Source organism: Antedon bifida, chromosome 10 (assembly GCF_963402885.1).
Source record: "Antedon bifida chromosome 10, ecAntBifi1.1, whole genome shotgun sequence".
Lineage (NCBI taxonomy): Eukaryota > Metazoa > Echinodermata > Crinoidea > Comatulida > Antedonidae > Antedon > Antedon bifida.
In genome coordinates, this window is record NC_136235.1 from 12,030,708 (window position 1) to 12,053,559 (window position 22,852).

The window sequence follows — 22,852 nt, forward strand, 5'->3', positions numbered from 1 at the left end:
GGGTGAACATCTTGACTGGATGAGTTTAATGCATCAGTTGTCTTGTCATGGGATTTACATCTTGACTGGATGAGTCAAATGCTGAATGCATCAATTGTCTTGTTATGGGGTGTACATCTTTACTGGATGAGTTGAATGTTGAATACATCAATTGTCTTGTTATGGGGTGAACATCTTGACTGGATGAGTTGAATGCATCAGTTGTCTTGCCATGAGGTGTACATCTTGACTGGATGAGTTGAATGTTGAATGCATCAATTGTCTTGTTATGGGGTGTACATCTTGACTGGATGAGTTGAATGTTGAATACAGTTGTCTTGTCATGGGGTGTACATCTTGACTGGATGAGTTGAATGTTGAATACATCTCTTGTCTTGTTTATGGGGTGTACATCTTGACTGGATGAGTTGAATGTTGAATACATCACCTGTCTTGTTATGGGGTGTACATCTTGACTGGATGAGTTGAATGTTGAATACATCACTTGTCTTGTCATGGGGTGTACATCTCTACTGGATGAGCTGAATGTTGAATGCATCATCTGTCTTGTCATGGGGTGTACATCTTGACTGGATGAGTTGAATGTTGAATACATCAGTTGTCTTGTTATGGGGTGTACATCTTGACTGGATGAGTTGAATGTTGAATGCATCAATTGTCTTATGGGGTGTACATCTTGACTGGATGAGTTGAATGTTGAATACATCAGTTGTCTTGTTATGGGGTGTACATCTTGACTGGATGAGTTGAATGTCAAATACTCAGTTGTCTTGTTATGGGGTGTACATCTTGACTGGATGAGTTGAATGTTGAATGTATCAATTGTCTTATGGGGTGTACATCTTGACTGGATGAGTTGAATGTTGAATACATCAGTTGTCTTGTTATGGGGTGTACATCTTGACTGGATGAGTTGAATGTTGAATACATCAGTTGTCTTGTTATGGGGTGTACATCTTGACTGGATGAGTTGAATGTTGAATGCATCAATTGTCTTATGGGGTGTACATCTTGACTGGATGAGTTGAATGTTGAATACATAATTTTTCTTGTCATAGGGTGTACATCTTGACTGGATGAGTTGAATGTCAAATACTCAGTTGTCTTGTCATGGGGTGTACATCTTTACTGATGAGTTGAATGTTGAATACATCACTTGTCTTGTCATGGGGTGTGCATTTTGACTGGAAGAGTTGAATGTTGAATATATCAGTTGTCTTGTCATGGGGTGTACATCTTGACAGGATGAGTTGAATGTTGAATACATCAGTTGTCTTGTCATGGGGTGTACATCTTGACTGGATGTTTTGAATGTTGAATACATCAGTTGTCTTGTTATGGAGTGTACATCTTGATTGGATGAGTTGAATGTTGAATACATCTCTTGTCTTGTCATGGGGTGTACATCTTGACTGGATGAGTTGAATGTTGAATACATCAGTTGTCTTGTCATGGGGTGTACATCTTGACTGGATGAGTTGAATGTTGAATGCATCAATTGTCTTGTTATGGGGTGTACATTTTGACTAGATGGGTTGAATGTCAAATACTCAGTTGTCTTGTCATGGGGTGTACATCTTTACTGGATGAGTTAAATGTTGAATACATCAGTTGTCTTGTTATGGGGTGTACATCTTGACTGGATGAGTTGAATGTCAAATACTCAGTTGTCTTGTCATGGGGTGTACATCTTTACTGGATGAGTTAAATGTTGAATACATCAGTTGTCTTGTTATGGGGTGTACATCTTGACTGGATGAGTTGAATGTCAAATACTCAGTTGTCTTGTCATGGGGTGTACATCTTGACTGGATGAGTTGAATGTTGAATACATCACTTGTCTTGTTTAAGGGGTGTACATCTTGACTGGATGAGTTGAATGTTGAATACATCACTTGTCTTGTTTATGGGGTGTACATCTTGACTGATGAGTTGAATGTTGAATACATCACTTGTCTTTTTTTTTTTTTGTGGATTTTTACTTTTATGTTGAACCAAAGAAACGATAAGGAATAAATTACCCTCGTGACGTTTCGCCGACAATCTGTCGGCTGCTTCAGACTAAAGCCTGGGCTGCTTCAGATCGAAATACGGTCAAGATACGGTAAAATTAGTGCGCGCTCAAGAAAAGATCGTGAGAAAGGCAGCCCGAACACGAAACCACCGAGTGTTTGCTTTACATTGTAAACGGCTCAACATCACGCCGAAGGGCCTACAATTAAAATGCCCTATAAAATCCAGCAACGCAGAGAAGATAATAAAAGATGCGGAAAAGAGATTAGTAAGAGAAAGTATTCGAAAATCGACAGAATCAATAAAAGTATTAAAAAAGCAGGAAAAAGAAATTGAGCAAAGGTTAGACGAGATGTTCAACGACGAAGTGCGTAATAATAATGGCGTCAATCCAAGTAGCCATGTTGTTCGCGACAACACCTGGAAGCATTTAAACAATGTTAGAGAATCGGAATTTGCACGTGTTAAATCCAGACAGATTAAGAAGCTTAAATGGTGGGAAGACAAAGCAAAGAAAATAAATATAAGTTTACAAACGGAAATCGATTTAAGTGGGAAATTATTGAAAGAAAAGTGGGTGGTAAATCTATCGTCTAGGACACTATCGTCAGACGAACAAAACGTGCTCAGTAAGGGGTTGAACTACGCCGTTAGCGGTGATCGAAACAACAGCAGGTCCATTGAAGAAATAATTGTTTCAACGGAAATGATATGTAAATTGGATAGCATACCGTTAGATACCATCAGAGGAAAGGTAACTAGCATTTTTAAATCATCTAAACCCCCACTCCCCAATTTAAGTAGAACAGAAAGAAATGCTTTAGAAGGGTTAAAGAAAGATAAAGAAGTTATGGTATTGCCAGCTGACAAAGGTCGTGCAACGGTGGTTATAAACACAGAGGATTATGTAAATAAAGTCAATCGAATGCTGAGTGATAAAAAGGTATATGGAAAGTTGACTACCAATCCGACCAAAAAATACAAGGAGAAACTAATAAAGACACTGGGTAGATTTTTAAAAGAAGAAAAGATCACATGGGCACAAAAATGTAGTTTGTACCCCACCGCAGAGGTAGTACCTAGAATTTACTGTCTGCCTAAAATCCATAAACCTGACTGGCCTCTCAGACCTATAGTTGACAACATCAACTCTGTTTTTTATCACGTGTCAGTTAATTGATGCGACATATTTCACATTTCCACAACAGATATATGAACAACACGAAGGTATGATGACGATTGAGGGGGAGAGGTGCATCTTTATGGACAATGGCAAAAACATCATCAACATACCGTCTCCAAAAACGTGGTTTGATGGTTCCATCTGCGCTCTTAATGGCTTCCTCTTCTAACCATTCTAAATAGATATTCGCTATCAGAGGGCTTACTGGAGATCCCATTGCAATATTGCAATGGGATCTCCAGTAAGCCCTCTGATAGCGAATATCTATTTAGAATGGTTAGAAGAGGAAGCCATTAAGAGCGCAGATGGAACCATCAAACCACGTTTTTGGAGACGGTATGTTGATGATGTTTTTGCCATTGTCCATAAAGATGCACCTCTCCCCCTCAATCGTCATCTTGATAGCATTGACCCATCGGGCAAAATCAAGTTTACCACAGAAATAATGTCAGAGAAACAAATACCATTCTTGGACATGATTATCACGATTAAACAAGATGGAACACTCGCTACCAAGGTATACCGAAAACCAACTCACACCGACCAATACTTGGACTTCCACTCTAATCATCCCTTAGAACACAAACTAAGCGTGGTTAACACGTTAGTGAATAGAGCAGACACAATTGTTAGTGAAGAGAAAGATAAAAAACATGAGTTGGAACACATTAGAAAAGCATTGAAAATTTGTAACTATCCAAAATGGTCAGTAGACAGAGTCGTAAACAAGAGAAAAGAACAAAAGTCAAAAAACAAGCCAGAAGAACGCCAAAGAAAGGAAATGGAGAAGATGAAAGCTCACATAGGTATCCCATACGTACACAGAATTTCTGAAAAGATTCGACGCACTTTTGCTAAGCACAGTGAACACTTTCTTCTTTCCAAGTAATAAATTAAGGAATGGACTGGTCCACCCAAAAGATAGAATAAAAACGGAAGACATGTGCGGGGTTATATACGAAGTGAACTGTCTAAACTGTGAGAAAGTATATATAGGAGAGACCGGAAGGGCACTGAATACAAGAATTGGGGAACATAAAAAAGACGTATCAACACACAACCAAGTAGTTAGAACGCGTGCAAATAGAAATTCTTCGTCCCAGGTTTTACATAAGTCAGCCATAACTGACCACGCTATAGGGAATGACCATATTCCAAATTGGAATGCGAGAGTTAATGAAAAAGAAGCACAGACAGACAAAAGAAAGATAAAAGAATCTATCTGCATAAGAAAAAGACCACATAATATCAACAGAGACATTGGTGGGTATGACCTCCCACATACATATGATAGTTTGCTGAAAAAAGTTGAAGCAGGAGGGGCCAGCGGAGACGCTCTACCGTCAATACCAACCAGACGGCTGGTGGCGCGGTTCAGCGTCACTGACAAAAAACCAGATCATTCCAACCCAGGCTTTAGTCTGAAGCAGTCGACAGATTGTCGGCGAAACGTCACGAAGGTAATTTATTCCTTATCGTTTCTTTGGTTCAACATAAAAGTAAAAATCCACAAAAATATTATTTGGAACCAGATGAATTTATTCAATGTAATCACTTGTCTTGTTTATTGGGTGTACATATTGACTGGATGAGATGAATGTTGAATACATCACTTGTCTTGTTTATGGGGTGTACATCTTGACTGGATGAGATGAATGTTGAATACATCAGTTGTCTTGTTAGGGGGTGTACATGTTGACGGGATGAGTTAAATGTTGAATGCATCAATTGTCTTGTTATTGGGTGTATATCTTGACTGAATGAGTTGAATGTTGAATACACCAATTGTCTTGTTATTGGGTGTATATCTTGACTGAATGAGTTGAATGTTGAATACACCAATTGTCTTGTTATTGGGTGTATATCTTGACTGGATGAGTTGAATGTTGCATACATCAATTGTCTTGTTATGGGGTGTACATCTCGACTGGATGAGTTGAATGTTGAATACATCACTTGTCTTTTTTATGGGGTGTACATCTTGACTGGATGAGATGAATGTTGAATACATCAGTTGTCTTGTTAGGGGGTGTACATGTTGACGGGATGAGTTAAATGTTGAATGCATCAATTGTCTTGTTATTGGGTGTATATCTTGACTGAATGAGTTGAATGTTGAATACACCAATTGTCTTGTTATTGGGTGTATATCTTGACTGAATGAGTTGAATGTTGAATACACCAATTGTCTTGTTATTGGGTGTATATCTTGACTGGATGAGTTGAATGTTGCATACATCAATTGTCTTGTTATGGGGTGTACATCTCGACTGGATGAGTTGAATGTTGAATACATCACTTGTCTTTTTTATGGGGTGTACATCTTGACTGGATGAGTTGAATGTTGAATACATCAAGTGTCTTGTTATGGGGTGTACAGTGACTGGATGAGTTGAATGTTGAATACATCACTTGTCTTGTCATGGTGTGTACATCTTGACTGGATGAGTTGAATGTTGAATATATCAAGTGTCTTGTTATGGGGTGTACATCTTTACTGGATGAGTTGAATGCTGAATACATCACCTGTCTTGTTATGGGGTGTACATCTTTACTGGATGAGTTGAATGTTGAATACATCACCTGTCTTTTTATGAGTTGACTGGATGAGTTGAATGTTGAATACATCAATTGTCTTGTTATGGGGTGTACATCGTGACTGGATGAGTTGAATGTTGAATACATCACTTGTTTTGTCATGGTGTGTACATCTTGACTGGATGTGTTGAAGATTGAATACATCACCTGTCTTGTTATGGGGTGTACATCTTTACTGGATGAGTTGAATGTGGAATACATCACTTGTCTTGTCGTGAACATCTTCACTGGATGTGTTGAATGCATCACAGACTACCTGAAATAATAAAGATCTTGCCCAGAGGGTGTTAATTACATAGCAACAACAGTGGGGAGTGTTTGCTAATGTACATGGAAAGAAGTAATGGTTAACAGGGTGCAACTTTGTGAAAGAAATTAGGTAGAGTTTGATTAAATAAAAGACACAGACAACCATTTAAAATTTATTTCAAAATAAATTCACGATCCTGTGAAAGAAATTGGGAATAGTTCAATCAAATAAAAGACACAGACAACCATTTAAAATAATTTATTTCAAAATAAACCCGCGATCCTGTGAAAGAAATTAGGTAAAGTTTTATAAAATAAAAGACACAGACAACCATTTAAAATAATTTATTTCAAAATAAATTTGCGATCTGTGAAAGAAATTAGGTGGAGTTTAATCAAACGAAAGACACAGAAAACCATTTAAAAGAATTTATTTCAAAATAAATTTGCGATCCTGTGAAAGAAAATAGGTGAAGTTTTATAAAATAAAAGACACAGACAACCATTTTAAATTTTTTATTTAAAAAATAAACCTGCGATACTGTGAAAGAAATTAGGTGGAGTTTAATCAAACAAAAGACACAGACAACCATTTAAAATAGTTTATTTCAAAATAAAATTGTGATCCTGTGAAAGAAATTAGGTAAAGTTTGATCAAATAACAGACAGACAACCATTCAAAAAAATGTATTTCGAAATAAACACGCAATCCTATGAAAGAAATTGGGAAGAGTTTGATCAAATAAAAGACACAGACAACCATTTAATATAATTTATTTCAAAATAAATTTGTGATCCTGTGAAAGAAATTAGGTAAAGTTTGATCAAATAAAAGACACAGACAACCATTTAATATAATTTATTTCAAAATAAACCTGATAAACGCGATCCACTGTCAAAACTAAATAATTCTAGAAACATGAAGGAAAGAAAGACTAAAAATATATGCCGCAAGATGCCAGGAGGCATCACAGCAATTTTAACCAATTAGTAGCTGTGGCTACATTTTGAAACCGCGAAAATCATGAGTTTTTTATCTACAGACAGTCCCTAACAGCTAGTTACAAAATCTTACTTGGTTTGATGCTTGGATGCTCGAAGCGATGTCTTGCTGTGTTAATAACCTACCTTTGTGATTCCATTTCCATAGGGTAAAAACCAGTGTGCGAGGGAATAGGGGGTGAGGGAGGGGATGCACAACTGGGGTTGTATCATGCATTATCTAAGTGTTAGTTATAATCATTATAATCAATTGTATACATTATGTAATATATTAGTATGTCTTAACTATAGTACTTACAATTGTAAAAACAATGTGTATATGATGGTGTTCCAATAAACATACTCTTACAATTGTTTAATAGCTTTGCTGAACATGATGAATGTTTGTAACTTAATGTTTACTGACTTACAATTGTGTATAATGAGTGAAGCTGATGTTATTTAAACAATATCATGACATAACAATCAGTTTAATCATAAAATTATGCATGGAAATAGAATTAAAATAAACATCAAAGACTGTAATACAGGTGACGCAGGTGGTATCAGCTCAATATTTTGGTTTGTTAGTTACTGAAAACAAATGCACTATAATACAAGCATATATATTGTATAATATAAAATATGATAAATATTGTATGAATAATATAAACATTTTTATATATTATAACATAATGTGTATATTAATATACAATACTATATAACAATTATGTACTGTATACAAACTTAAATAAATAAGTAAATGATGTATAAACATTTAAAAAATATAATCAAATAAATACTATAGATGCATATATTGCAAAAGGAAACTTCAAACTTTAAAATTATTCTAAGAAATTACATTTTAAATAAATAACATTTCTAAGCCTATCAATGCATGATACAACATTAGGCTACACATACAAATATATATTTTATATTATAATAGATTATATATAATATATTATATAATATTTGTGTGTGGATGTGAGGAGGGGTAAAGCAGGATAGCATCAACCTGTGAATAAACTTACTCTAATAGTGTTAGTAATCTGTAAAGGAATAACCACAAATTAACACATAGATATGAATATTTGCAATATCTATATGTTAGTTTTGAGGTGTTATTGGTTAGGTCTTACTTTGATGTCTTCATACAAACATCTAGGCCGGAACACATAAAATAAACAACATCTAGGCTGGAACACACAGAAATAAAACATCTAGGCCGGAACAGATAAAATAAACATCTAGGCCCGGAGCATCACACAATTAAACATCTAGGCCGGAACGTGCAAAACATTGAGACCAAAAAAACATTTTTTTGTGAATAGTGTAAAAACTTAGAAGCCGTGCCGTGCTGCAATGTCTTCACATGGTTGGAGAACAAAGAGGCTACAGTAGGTCAACAAGAATTACCAAAAGATTTCATTTTCACAACGCAATACTGTTGTTTAAATTTGAAGCTGGACCTGCAAAAGAACATCAAAGAGTCATCAATCTACACAGTAGGGCAAATAAAATAAACTTCCCAATCCTAGTGTAAACATTCTTAAAATGTACACAAAAATAATAAAGGCAATATATAAAATAATAAAAGGCATGTACTTAAAACATTCAATCACTGATTAAAGCAGAATTTGGGGGGTTTTTTTGATAAATAAAATACCTACAGCAAATATCTGTTAACTCAAAGAACATTAAATAAACCCATTAATTTCAGAAAAACGTTCCGTGGGGACAAATCTAGAAGAAACTAACCAGTAAGACGCAAAACTTTTGTTTTTTATACATCCATAATTAAGACTCAATAAATAAAAATGAAATTACTATCACTAGGTATATAGCAATAATTCCATACGATGTGAGATGGACAAGTATGTATGTATGCTGAGCAGGGTCTGCGCATAGTTGAGGAAACACTTGAGCTCAGTTTAAACTGAAGAAATCTGTCGAATTCGAGTGTTTTTTTTAACTAAATTATGTTACAAAATGTGTATAAAATAATATTGTTGTATTAAATTTGCCAAAAGAAACCAATCATGCTTAACTAGTGTATATTTTCGAACAAATATCACTTACCTATTGCTGTCTCTTTTTCGTCAGTCTTCTCTTTGCAGTCTCTTCTTCGCCGTCTTCTTCCAAAATGGCCTAAAGCTGGGCAACTAAGTATGTTAATTAATAGTTTGTGCAAATAGTTTGTGCTGATTGGCTAATTTAGTTGTCTGCAACACGCGCGTATTCTAAACCGGATCTAACTGGTGTTTATACCAAAGAAAATTCTTACATACATAGCTTGAAAAGTTTGCTGTTGGATCTAACTAACTTCACCCCTCACCGCTTCCTGATAGGGCCTAGTTAGTTCATTTGTATGCAATTGAGTTCAAGATAAGTAGTAACAGCACCGGCTCCATGTAACAACCATAAAAATACACACTGAATGCTTTATTTCAATGTTTATTTTATCATTTTTCGAATGGGCATAGAGGGATGTGTCCATTTGTTAGAATATCGTAATTTACTACACCTATATTAAGGCCTATAGGTGATGTTTAATAATGATAATTTGTATACATATATTTGGTTTGTTGCAAAAAGAAGTGTAAAAATATTGATAAGTGTAACTGCATGGATCCTTAATGGTGTAAATGTGATAATGCTGAAGTATGTGGTCATACGAAGATTAAAGAAGATTAATAGTTATACTGGTGATGATTTCATTTGTATCAGTCTACTATTTAGAAAATATGATAATACAGCAATAAATTGTATATTACGGCTATACAGTAGCCCCATGTAAAATATGACGATTTTGTATGCGTGAATAATTTAATAATATTGTTGGTGATATACTGTAATAATAATGAGGAAAAACGTTTTTGATAAGTCAGTTTAGTAAAAAATTTGATTCATTCTTCTCTGGTATTGCCGAAAATTGTAATACAGGCCTCAGGCCTACACAAACATTGATGATATACAACTGATAAAATGTATTGTTACTCCGGCCATGTAAGAATTATTTCTAAATAAATAATTCCTCCATGCTCCTAGCCGGGTTTAATCTATGGACTACCTGTAACCAAAACTTGACAAAATAGAGGGCGCTAGACTTGTTTTAATGTTAATCAGAGGCAGCTCGATTGATATGTATGCCGTAAATTTAAATACACAAAGCAATTAAACTGACTTTTTTTGTTCTGCATTCTTTTAATAAATTGTACTATTCACAAGAACATAAAAAAACATCAATAATACAATCAAAATAAAAACAAAATAATTGTTTGAAATAATATTTGTTTTTGATAATTTTCACAAAGCACAATAAAAATAACTCAATGCTGAACCATATCTTTCTATAATTGTATTATGTTTAAAATAATAATAATAATTCATATAATAATATCTCGCATGGTAAATTGGGCCTAAAGCTAGGTCTAATAATAGCTTACCCCAAAATAAGAATTATAAATTCTACTGGTGGCTAAATTAGTGGGCTATGGAGAAAACAAAATAAAAATATACTTAATAATATCATTGTACTTTATGTCGTAGTCAACTTTGGCCATGTACTTTTAATGCTGGCATTTGATTAGTTGAAAGTTATCAGATATTCTAATTATTTGATTGGTTAGATAGGATATGGGTTAAATATGGCAAATAACAAGCATGACTGTCTTGAAGAGATTGCTTGCCCCAAGCCTGCAACCAAACAGTTTGATCAATAGGTACTTTTTCGTAATTTTTCTTAAGGACCCATCTGTTGGCAAGAAAATATCGTTGTTCCAAAAAACGATAAAACCGTATTCTCCGTAATCCGGTGGTAGTACAGTATAGTTATTACGAGGTAGGTGATTCGGAACTGTCATTTACAAGTCTGTAATAGTGTCTTGGCTCGTGGGTACGTTTTACGTTCGCGTATATTTTCTATGCTAAAATTTACCCGATAAATATACTATATAGGCATATACTGAACTTTAAAGGTCACTACATTTTTTAAATTAAAACAATGTATTTAAACACAGTAACGCATACAATTGGACCTCGCAATATGTTTTGCACACAGTATTTTATTTAGATGTACCATAAAAAATGACAAAAGTTGCCTCCCCTAAATCTGATTAAAACGTCCTCGAATTACGAACGCGTTGCCGCACAGAGCCACACAGAGCCCCGGGGGAGACGAAATTGATTTTGTTTTATTTTATCAGGAAATATCATACTTCCCGACAAACATGATCAATCACGGTAGTTGCAAATGAAGAAATATAATCACCCCAAAATACGCCACCTCCAGCTTTTCTCTACGTTGTAGAAATAAGTACAGCACAACGTCCTAAACATTTTGTTGATGTAACTTTAATTGTTGAATGATACAGCAATTTGTCGGTGTCACGTGGTGTGTACAAAGAGATCAGAGATAGGTTGCAGGGGAAGATCTCGAGGGAGATAGTACAATATAATCTTAAGTGTGATTTTAGAAAATTGCGCGTAGATCCCGTCCTCCTCCGTGGACTCTGTAACTGTCTATACTAAAAAACTATAGTTACATAGGTGAACATTTGGTAGAATCCGGTGGTAGTAATTAGTACAGACAAACAAGCAACAAGCACGCGACGTGACTAAAAACAGACAAACTGTTCACCACACAAGACAAACAAACAGACAAACGCAGTGTTTTGTATGTTTTGTATGTACTATCCGAAATAGATTAAATAAATGATTGAATTATTCTGGCTCCTTCTAAACACTCGATCCGCGAAGAGGGCGGAATAGGTCTATCAATCGACTGAGTTTGCGTCGTTCTAACTTCCGTTTATAATATTAGTCATATCTGGAAATTCCCAGAAATCGGTGACAGCAAAAGATCTTGTATACTTAACTGAAATTAATACTAATACCTCCGTACGCGGCTTGCATTTTTTTATACAGACCTAAAGGTAATGTTGTAGGCCTATAGAAAATATTCTACGGTTTTAACAATAGATGAGCGTGCAATGATACTGATAGGTTATAGACCGGGCATAAGGCCTAAATGTATTTTTTTTCTTACTGTAGGCGTATTTGTATCAGTCTATGTGCACTAATCTGCCCTATATACTGCAGACAGGTGCAAGCAAAGATTCTATATAATTGTTTTTGCTTTCCAATTAGTCGATCTATAAATTAATTTCCCGGCATAATTTTTAATTTAGGCCTATCATATCAGTGGTGGGATAATTTAAATTGCACATTTTAAAATCCATGCTTTTTTATACACATCACATGTATGTTTTTCACACATATTCATTCCACATTGACTTTTCGTAAGTTCATATTCAAGCAAAATTTGATTGTCTTTTACTTCATTTTTAATACTGTCCTTTTACTTTTATGTGACTGTATATTTTTAAAATCAGAGTTTCGATTTTTGATCCGATTTAGAATAATCAGCCATGGACGAAATTTGCCACACTGAATTTCAGAAAAACACTGTGACATCGATACCTTCACCTTCACCATTTGCTGAGCTAAAATTAATAAAAATTGTAGACAACGTTAGGAAATGGAAAAGTACTGGTGTTCCTGGTGAAAGTAAATATGTGCTTCCCAGAATTGTTGTTTTTGGAAAGTACGCATGTGGAAAAAGTTCTTTTCTGAATAGCTTACTTTGGGTTTCCAAATTTAAAGGCATAGGTGTGCCTGGTGAGTTTATTCCAGAGGTTCCTTCTTCTCGTCAGAACGGAGGAGACGGAGGAAATACAAATCGACTTCGAAAGGTTAAAATTGATAACATGGAGTTTGTTGATACAAGAGGATATCCTGCTGGAGCACAGTATACCTATGATGAAATCTACCGTATTTTTAGTAAGTTTACAACTGTAAAGTATAAGGCCTAAGACTTATTTGTAATTATACTTTAACGTTATATCCATGTCTTATCTATACGATTGAGGTTTGGGAGTGGGGGGAATTCGGATGTTCAAAGGGTGTGCGCAAAAGGAGGCTCATGGACTGAAAAAGGTGTGGATGTGGCTACTAAAGAGACTGTTTTAGTCATGGCAATAGATGAAATGTGCCTGATAATGAAGTTTCATGAGCCTATTTATTGCTAGCAATAAGGGTCGGAGAAGAGCTACGAGCTTGTACACAACATGCATGCTAAACAGCGCTAAAACAATCCCAAATTAACTTTGAACAACACAACTATTTTTATTCATTCAGATGGATACAGAGACTTTATTACAGATGTAACTTGGGAGGAAAAAAGATACCGTGATTATTTGGACTACTTGAAACCGCCTGGTCAACCGATGGACTTTCCAGTACTCGTTGTTAGGTATTTATTGAATTAATTATAGACCGTTCATCAGTACTGCAAAAGAGAATTTACTGGCACTGTACAAAATTGTATCACGTGCCTCCTTGTCTAGTAATATAAACATAATAACGTAAATAAAACATTATAATTTTTTTTTTAGTACAAAAATTCCAAATGACCCTGATTTGAAGAGAGTGATAGCCAACATAAAGGCTGCCTCAGGTAAAATATTATGATATTATGTTATTACTATATGAATATGAATTCCGAATTAAAGATGGATTGATAATGATATTATAATATGATTCAGGGTGCATTCCTGTCATTGTTGTGACGTCGAAACAGAAGATGTCGGTGAAAGACCAGACTCAAATGCACTCTTACGTCACAAGCCTCGGTGAGTCTAAATCTCCAATTATGTAAAACTTAACCTTTGTTCTTTCTTGTTCTTTGTTTTTAACTTAATAAATATCAAAGTATGAACAGTGGAAGACTTTACTGCTGTAACTTCAAGGCGAGCCAAAGATGCCTTAAATACAATTATTTATATAAAATATAACGATCTGTGCTGGGGAATTGGGGTGGGTGGTGAAAATTAATAATTTCAGACGAGGCGAGTGCCTCTACTGCCTCATGCTGACGGCCCTGAACTTTAACCATGAACGATCGTTAAGATTTGATTTTTCATTTTAATTATTTATTTATTATATTTATCATCATTTTCTTGTCAATCAACATAAATTTAATTTCATTCAGACATCAACATAATTCACTATTTATCATGTTATACTCATCAATGTATCAGTTCCAATGTTTAGATGCCTTTTCATAATGTTAATATCTTTATTATCAATATTTTATATATCATAAATAATATGTAGGCTTAAACCACTCACCATTTTCAACAATAAAAAAATTCATATAAAAAATACCAGTGTCAAGAGCTTTCCCTTCACAATAGTTCTCAAATCGTATAATATTATTATAAAATTATTTTTATTATTTCTTGTTCTAGTATTTCATCTAGTATACAGCAGTAGTCTATAGCTCTGTTCCTATCAAACTTTATGTGACAGAAAAATGTGATGTGCCCATATATGGATATGATGACGTCCTATCACTACCATATTTGGGTATATCACTACCATATTTGGGCACATCACAGTTTTTTTTGTCAAAGTAGATTGATGTAGACAGAGCTTTATATATAATATTACTTTATTGTATTTTATAGGTGCATCAGTTGCGCTATTCGTAGAAAACTATCTAATTGACGATGAGGGTGAAGGTCCAACTGCAGATGATTTGGATTTGAAAAAACACACCGATTTGTGTAAAGTGATTCAGACAATCCAGCATGAGTTCGACGTACAGCGACAGGCTGTAGTCGAGAGCAAACCAGATTGGAGGGCCTACGAGCAGACTATTATGCTTATGCCATGGCAGTCGCTATTGGCGGCCGGTGCATTGGTCCTACTGGCAGTTTTATTAATGTTGATCTTAAAGATGTATTGGCCATTTTACTAATTCCAAAAAAATTAAAAATAACAGATTTCGAAAAAAGGTGGGTCATTTTGAAGTATCATAATAGTTATTAACTATCACCAAAAATTTGTCGAAAAAAAAATCGTTTAACTGAAATACAGACTTCCAGTCAAAGTTTTCGATCAAAACATATCCCATAATGAAACGCGCTTGTTTGGCTACTCTGTATGCATAATCATAAAACTTCCTCACGATCTGTGTGAAAATACCTTCTCAACCGTGACGAGTTGTAAACAATCGTAATTAGCATATGCATAATGCGTACTCGTGGTTTGAAATCTTTGTTTACTTTCGCTCGCGACGATTTTCCAGACGAAATGTAATCAAACTAATTTACCTGTTAATTACGTAAACTTGTTGCTTTTGGCTTGAATTTTCGACTTAAAGTGAATAACTTTAATATTACTTTGATATGGCCAATTTAAATTTATAATATTTTGACCTTCATTTTTTTGTGTTTCAAGGGACAATACATCTTTAAGATAGTTATAATAATAGTGGTGTAAATGTACACATGTATCATAATAATGTACTACATATTTTAAATAGTAGTGTGGTATCCATTTTAAATAGAATATTACATTTTAAATGCATGAATGTATTATTAGAAGAATGGTTTATAAAAAGGGCGATTTGACAAGAGTATCAAAATACATCGACGAACGATTTTGATGCTAACCAAATGCTAACCATGCATAGGCCTAATGCTAACTATGTATAGGCCTAATGCTAACTATGTATAGGCCTAATGCTAGCCATGCATAGGCCTAATGCTAACCATGTATAGGCCTAATGCTAACCATGTATAGGCCTAATGCTAACCATGCATAGGCCTAGTGCTAACTATGTATAGGCCTAATGCTAACTATATATAGGCCTAATGCTAGCCATGCATAGGCCTAATGCTAACCATGTATAGGCCTAATGCTAACCAATAGGCCTAATGCTAACCATGCATAGGCCTAGTGCTAACTATGTATAGGCCTAATGCTAACTATATATAGGCCTAATGCTAGCCATGTATAGGCCTAATGCTAACCATGCATAGGCCTAATGCTAACCATGCATAGGCCTAATGCTAACCATGTATAGGCCTAATGCTAACTATGTATAGGCCTAATGCTAACTATGTATAGGCCTAATGCTAGCCATGCATAGGCCTAATGCTAACCATGTATAGGCCTAATGCTAACCATGTATAGGCCTAATGCTAACCATGCATAGGCCTAGTGCTAACTATGTATAGGCCTAATGCTAACTATATATAGGCCTAATGCTAGCCATGCATAGGCCTAATGCTAACCATGTATAGGCCTAATGCTAACCAATAGGCATAATGCTAACCATGCATAGGCCTAGTGCTAACCAATAGGCATAATGCTAACTATGTATAGGCCTAATGCTAACCAATAGGCATAATGCTAACCATGCATAGGCCTAATGCTAACCATGCATAGGCCTAATGCTAACCATGCATAGGCCTAATGCTAACCATGTATAGGCCTAATGCTAACCATGCATAGGCCTAATGCTAACCATGCATAGGCCTAATGCTAACCATGCATAGGCCTAATGCTAACCATGCATAGGCCTAATGCTAACCATGCATAGGCCTAATGCTAACCAATAGGCCTAATGCTAACCATGTATAGGCCTAATGCTAACCATGCATAGGCCTAGTGCTAACCATGCATAGGCCTAATGCTAACCATGCATAGGCCTAATGCTAACCAATAGGCCTAATGCTAACCATGCATAGGCCTAATGCTAACCATGCATAGGCCTAATGCTAACCATGCATAGGCCTAATGCTAACCATGCATAGGCATAATGCTAACCATGCATAGGCCTAATGCTAACCATGCATAGGCCTAATGCTAACCATGCATAGGCATAATGCTAACCATGCATAGGCCTAATGCTAACCATGCATAGGCATAATGCTAACCATGTATAGGTCTAATGCTAACCATGCATAGGCCTAATGCTAACCATGCATAGGCCTAATGCTAACCAATAGGCCTAATGCTAACTATGTATAGGCCTAATGCTAGCCATGCATAGGCCTAATGCTAACCATGTATAGGCCTAATGCTAACCATGTATAGGCCTAATGCTAACCATGCATAGGCCTAGTGCTAACTATGTATAGGCCTAATGCTAACTATATATAGGCCTAATGCTAGCCATGCATAGGCCTAATGCTAACCATGTATAGGCCTAATGCTAACCAATAGGCCTAATGCTAACCATGCATAGGCCTAGTGCTAACTATGTATAGGCCTAATGCTAACTATATATAGGCCTAATGCTAGCCATGTATAGGCCTAATGCTAACCATGCATAGGCCTAATGCTAACCATGCATAGGCCTAATGCTAACCATGTATAGGCCTAATGCTAACTATGTATAGGCCTAATGCTAACTATGTATAGGCCTAATGCTAGCCATGCATAGGCCTAATGCTAACCATGTATAGGCCTAATGCTAACCATGTATAGGCCTAATGCTAACCATGCATAGGCCTAGTGCTAACTATGTATAGGCCTAATGCTAACTATATATAGGCCTAATGCTAGCCATGCATAGGCCTAATGCTAACCATGTATAGGCCTAATGCTAACCAATAGGCATAATGCTAACCATGCATAGGCCTAGTGCTAACCAATAGGCATAATGCTAACTATGTATAGGCCTAATGCTAACCAATAGGCATAATGCTAACCATGCATAGGCCTAATGCTAACCATGCATAGGCCTAATGCTAACCATGCATAGGCCTAATGCTAACCATGTATAGGCCTAATGCTAACCATGCATAGGCCTAATGCTAACCATGCATAGGCCTAATGCTAACCATGCATAGGCCTAATGCTAACCATGCATAGGCCTAATGCTAACCATGCATAGGCCTAATGCTAACCAATAGGCCTAATGCTAACCATGTATAGGCCTAATGCTAACCATGCATAGGCCTAGTGCTAACCATGCATAGGCCTAATGCTAACCATGCATAGGCCTAATGCTAACCAATAGGCCTAATGCTAACCATGCATAGGCCTAATGCTAACCATGCATAGGCCTAATGCTAACCATGCATAGGCCTAATGCTAACCATGCATAGGCATAATGCTAACCATGCATAGGCATAATGCTAACCATGCATAGGCCTAATGCTAACCATGCATAGGCCTAATGCTAACCATGCATAGGCCTAATGCTAACCATGCATAGGCATAATGCTAACCATGTATAGGTCTAATGCTAACCATGCATAGGCCTAATGCTAACCATGCATAGGCCTAATGCTAACCAATAGGCCTAATGCTAACCATGCATAGGCCTAATGCTAACCATGTATAGGTCTAATGCTAACCAATAGGCCTAATGCTAACCATGCATAGGCCTAATGCTAACATTATAAATTATTTATTTGGTAGCTCATAGACAAGGAATTTTAATAATGCAATAAAAACTATTGTGATCAACCTGAGTAAACAACAATAAAGTTACAATCAATTGTAAAGTTAGATTGGTGTGATAACCTTTGTTATGAGAAGGTTTCTCCCACTTATTTACTTGATTTACTTGATGTTGAGACTTATAAAGCCGAAGCTTGTGTGTCCCTCGGTGTGTTTCTATATATTATCTTGTCTGCTATAGGGGGCAAACTTGCAGAAAGAAGTAGACAAGTGTTTTTCCAGCCTTGACTTTTTTTTTCCTACGTTGAAAATAAGAATTTTAAACAATTCTATTTTAGATTTCTATATAAAAAACTAAAAAGGACAGGTTTTCTGATATTTGATTGGTTGGAAGGTATACGGTTTAAATCTGGCAAAATAACAACATTACTTGAACCAAAAGGACTAACAGAAATTACCCCACCCCTGAACAACCCAATAATTTGATAAATCGGTTATTTTTTGTGTTTACAGAACTTTACTGAATTGTGAAACCATGTATTAGTTGGTGGTGTCGCCAGCAAGGGGAGAGGGCCTACATGGTTTCTATCCCCCTCGTCGGGGATACACAATGGCCTCGAATTACGCTAGTTTTGTTGTTCAACTCGATGATAAAACAGACAACAAACTAAGAATTTAAAATTAACCTGTACAATTTTTATTGCAAGTGAAAAGATGCAGCAGAGTCGCATATAAAAACACTTGATTCTTAAATAAGTGAATACACAGAATACATTACAAAGTACTGGAATTGAACAGAGTACTTATTAATTGATTAAAACTGACTGCCAAATGTGGAAAAGGCACCCTTATTCATTATTATCTTACAGGATATGTGGGGGTACCAATCATGACTTCATCGCAAAACTTAAAGATGAGCATAGTTAGTTTTTAGATGAAACTTAAATGACATTATCGTCTTTAAGAAGAAATTGTAGATGACATCATACCATGTTTTAAGTCACAATGAGTGAGTACTTTACTTTTACTTTTTAAGTAGTTATTATATATATATATATTAGAGATTTATTAAATGATTAGAATAGATTGAGTAGGCCTATTATTATTATTATTATTCTTATTTTATTATTATTATTATTCAGCGTTATCAACCTGATCGAGTAAGGAACAAAGGATCTTTTATATCTCTCGGTTCTACATCTAATAGATCTATAAAGATCATTTATAATAGTACTAGAAAGTGTAGACCATGGTTCTCGGAATGATAATGACTCGGGTAAAAAGTTTTAGAAGGACATTCTGGCCTGGACGATTTCGATCGGTTACCATTATTTAAATGCTTTTGATATTCGTAAAACTAAACCTACTCACTAACCTGTTTCACAGTGTCTTAGATGATTAATAGCGTTTTACGTATAGTGTTTATTGTAGATATGAAAAGTGGTAAAAAAGAATTAACAAATGCTTGGTAAATTGTAGATAACAGTCCGATGAAATCTACTAAAAAATAGTATAATTGTGTTATAAATATAATACAATATTGTGTGTATAAATGTGGATGGGCGTTAATTAGATGGTATTTGGATGGGAGGGGGGGTGGGGCGTAGAGTGGCGATAATTATTTTAATTGATGTTTTATTGGGGAGGCGTTCCGGGCGTTTATTCAAATAAATACCATTCTAATCGGTATAGTTAATACATTATTCCGCGACACAGTGAGTCGTTTTGGCCTAAGAACAAAGATGTTTAAACGGCTTGCAATATGGGCAGAAGTATCCATCCATGAGTCCTGGCAGCTTACTCAACAACTCGGCTATCGGGGTTTCATTCGATCTTAAACAAAAGCTCTTATCATCAATTCTCTCGATGTAATTTTATATAATTATTTCCCACAATAATACTCCTATGTTTTATGAATGTATTTAATTTGATCTTTATGTACTACAGTACTATACCTTCACACGCGCGGTCCGAAAATAAACAAAAAACCAAAATGACTATCGCCACCAAGCACCAACTCAGTTGAAACAGGGAGTTGTTTTACAACTCCCTGGTTGAAACCAACCATGCAGGGAACTTGCAAGGTGATTGACGCACCTTACCGAGAACCCGGAAATTACTTACCGCGCGTAGAGTTAAAATTTACCGATTGAAAATTTCTTATAAAACCCTTTATAATATCTTCCTAAGATAGAAATATGGAACAATAGCGTCGATGTGAAAACTAATGTTATCAAATCTACGTTTCGCGGTACATCTAAAATAGATAAGGTAGGTATCCATGGCGGAGATTTGTACCGAAGTTTTTGCATTGTGCTCGCCTATGTCAGAATTAACCATAATTTATATATAGATAAACAATACAAATCAAACAATTCTCTTCACGAAAGCACACCAACTTATTTTGTTTTCGACTACAGCCTGTCGATGTACGTCATACTCTTTTTTTATTTTTGTCTGGCTTCCAAGTTAAATCAGTACCATACGAACCGACTCACCTATAAAGTACCCGATTAAGTATAACAAAATACGCAACAGCAGTATAAATAATAGTATAAACAATACAAATCTAACAATTCTCTTCACGAAATCACACCAACTTAGTTTGCTTTCGACTACAGCCCTTTGACGTACGTCATACTCTTGTTGGATTGTCTGAATCACTTTACACAAATCGAGGTGTTTTTTCAAATCCAAATCATCTGCAGTTGGACCTTCACCCTCATCGTCAATCAGATAGTTTTCTACAAATAGTGCCAATGACGCACCTTTTAAATAAAAAATAAATATGACCCGTTTTAATAGGTTTAATGATAAAGAGGTTTGTTTGCTGTCAATCAATGATGGAGAAATAGCAATATGTTGACAGCTACGTGAATTTCAATAGGCCTACAAGAAATCTTTTTAATATAAAATCTGTTTTAAAACTTTGATTAGGCCTATGTCTCATCATTATAATATTAAAGGTAAGTACCTGATTTTCCAAGAGCATTGCTAAAACTTACAGTTTCTTAATGTTTTTAAATTTCACATAACACTCACAGACTCGGTACCCGTATTGACTAAATAATAGTACCACAGCTCAAGGTCAGTTTAAAGGGGGGTGGGGGAAGAGCCACTGAAGATACTTACCGAAACCAGTGAGTATTGAGTGCATTTCAGTCTCTTGCCCTTCTGGTATCTCTTGTTTTGACGTCACGACAATGATCGGACTACATCCTGAATCAAGGTATTATGACAAAGAAGAATATTCTATTAAAATAGGCATAGGTTTTATAACTAAACCAATGTTATCTGGAGATAATAGAATGGTAGACAATATTTTACCTGATGCAGCCTTTATATAGCCTACTACTCTCTCCAAAACTGTGTAATCTGGGTCTTTTGAACTGTGAAAGTGTAAAATGTCATCATGATCAGTTATGCTTACTCTTCTCAAATCATTTTTGTTTTGTTGAAAAATGATGTGTTTAAAAAAGAAGAAGTAGTAAAAAAGAGTAGTCAAAAATCTCAATAGCATTTAATCCAACATGTTGGCAAATATGATATTGATTAGTTGAAAGTTATCAGATATTCTAATTATTTGATTGGTTAGATAGTATATGGGTTAAATATGGCAAATAACAAGCATGACTGTCTTGAAGAGATTGCTTGCCCCAAGCCTGCAACCAAACAGTTTGATCAATAGGTACTTTTTCGTAATTTTTCTTAAGGACCCATCTGTTGGCAAGAAAATATCGTTGTTCCAAAAAAACGATAAAACCGTATTCTCCGTAATCCGGTGGTAGTACAGTATAGTTATTACGAGGTAGGTGATTCGGAACTGTCATTTACAAGTCTGTAATAGTGTCTTGGCTCGTGGGTACGTTTTACGTTCGCGTATATTTTCTATGCTAAAATTTACCCGATAAATATACTATATAGGCATATACTGAACTTTAAAGGTCACTACATTTTTTAAATTAAAACAATGTATTTAAACACAGTAACGCATACAATTGGACCTCGCAATATGTTTTGCACACAGTATTTTATTTAGATGTACCATAAAAAATGACAAAAGTTGCCTCCCCTAAATCTGATTAAAACGTCCTCGAATTACGAACGCGTTGCCGCACAGAGCCACACAGAGCCCCGGGGGAGACGAAATTGATTTTGTTTTATTTTATCAGGAAATATCATACTTCCCGACAAACATGATCAATCACGGTAGTTGCAAATGAAGAAATATAATCACCCCAAAATACGCCACCTCCAGCTTTTCTCTACGTTGTAGAAATAAGTACAGCACAACGTCCTAAACATTTTGTTGATGTAACTTTAATTGTTGAATGATACAGCAATTTGTCGGTGTCACGTGGTGTGTACAAAGAGATCAGAGATAGGTTGCAGGGGAAGATCTCGAGGGAGATAGTACAATATAATCTTAAGTGTGATTTTAGAAAATTGCGCGTAGATCCCGTCCTCCTCCGTGGACTCTGTAACTGTCTATACTAAAAAACTATAGTTACATAGGTGAACATTTGGTAGAATCCGGTGGTAGTAATTAGTACAGACAAACAA

The 22,852-nt window shown here is 35.6% G+C and overlaps 2 protein-coding genes across 2 annotated transcripts; one reads left to right on the top strand and one right to left on the bottom strand.

Annotated features, from left to right (window-relative positions):
* The first annotated feature begins 11,881 nt into the window (after nucleotides 1-11,881).
* Nucleotides 11,882-16,320, top strand: LOC144853753 (uncharacterized). The gene is made up of 6 exons (XM_078711575.1): nucleotides 11,882-11,961; nucleotides 12,446-12,868; nucleotides 13,226-13,340; nucleotides 13,483-13,544; nucleotides 13,633-13,719; nucleotides 14,557-16,320. The coding sequence occupies exons 2-6, from the start codon at nucleotides 12,457-12,459 to the stop codon at nucleotides 14,847-14,849; spliced, it is 969 nt and encodes a 322-aa protein (XP_078567701.1). The 5' UTR covers nucleotides 11,882-11,961; nucleotides 12,446-12,456; the 3' UTR covers nucleotides 14,850-16,320.
* Nucleotides 16,321-18,351: 2,031 nt separating this feature from the next.
* Nucleotides 18,352-22,487, bottom strand: LOC144853468 (uncharacterized). Its single transcript, XM_078711164.1, has 5 exons — nucleotides 22,474-22,487; nucleotides 21,617-21,678; nucleotides 21,422-21,508; nucleotides 20,788-21,057; nucleotides 18,352-18,356 (listed from the first exon to the last, which is right to left on the bottom strand). Exons 1-5 carry the CDS (start codon nucleotides 22,485-22,487, stop codon nucleotides 18,352-18,354), a joined length of 438 nt encoding a protein of 145 aa, XP_078567290.1.
* Nucleotides 22,488-22,852: the final 365 nt, after the last annotated feature.

Excerpts from the sequence above, each read along its gene's own strand:
- LOC144853468 (XM_078711164.1), bottom strand. Across the intron at positions 21,509-21,616 it reads CTATATAAAGGCTGCATCAG|GATGTAGTCCGATCATTGTC; the intron begins GTAAAATATTGT and ends ACCTTGATTCAG. Across the intron at positions 21,058-21,421 it reads CTCAATACTCACTGGTTTCG|GTGCGTCATTGGCACTATTT; the intron begins GTAAGTATCTTC and ends TTTATTTAAAAG.
- LOC144853753 (XM_078711575.1), top strand. The coding sequence starts at position 12,457 with ATGGACGAAATTTGCCACACTGAATTTCAGAAAAACACTGTGACATCG. Across the intron at positions 13,545-13,632 it reads CAACATAAAGGCTGCCTCAG|GGTGCATTCCTGTCATTGTT; the intron begins GTAAAATATTAT and ends AATATGATTCAG. Across the intron at positions 13,720-14,556 it reads CTCTTACGTCACAAGCCTCG|GTGCATCAGTTGCGCTATTC; the intron begins GTGAGTCTAAAT and ends TGTATTTTATAG.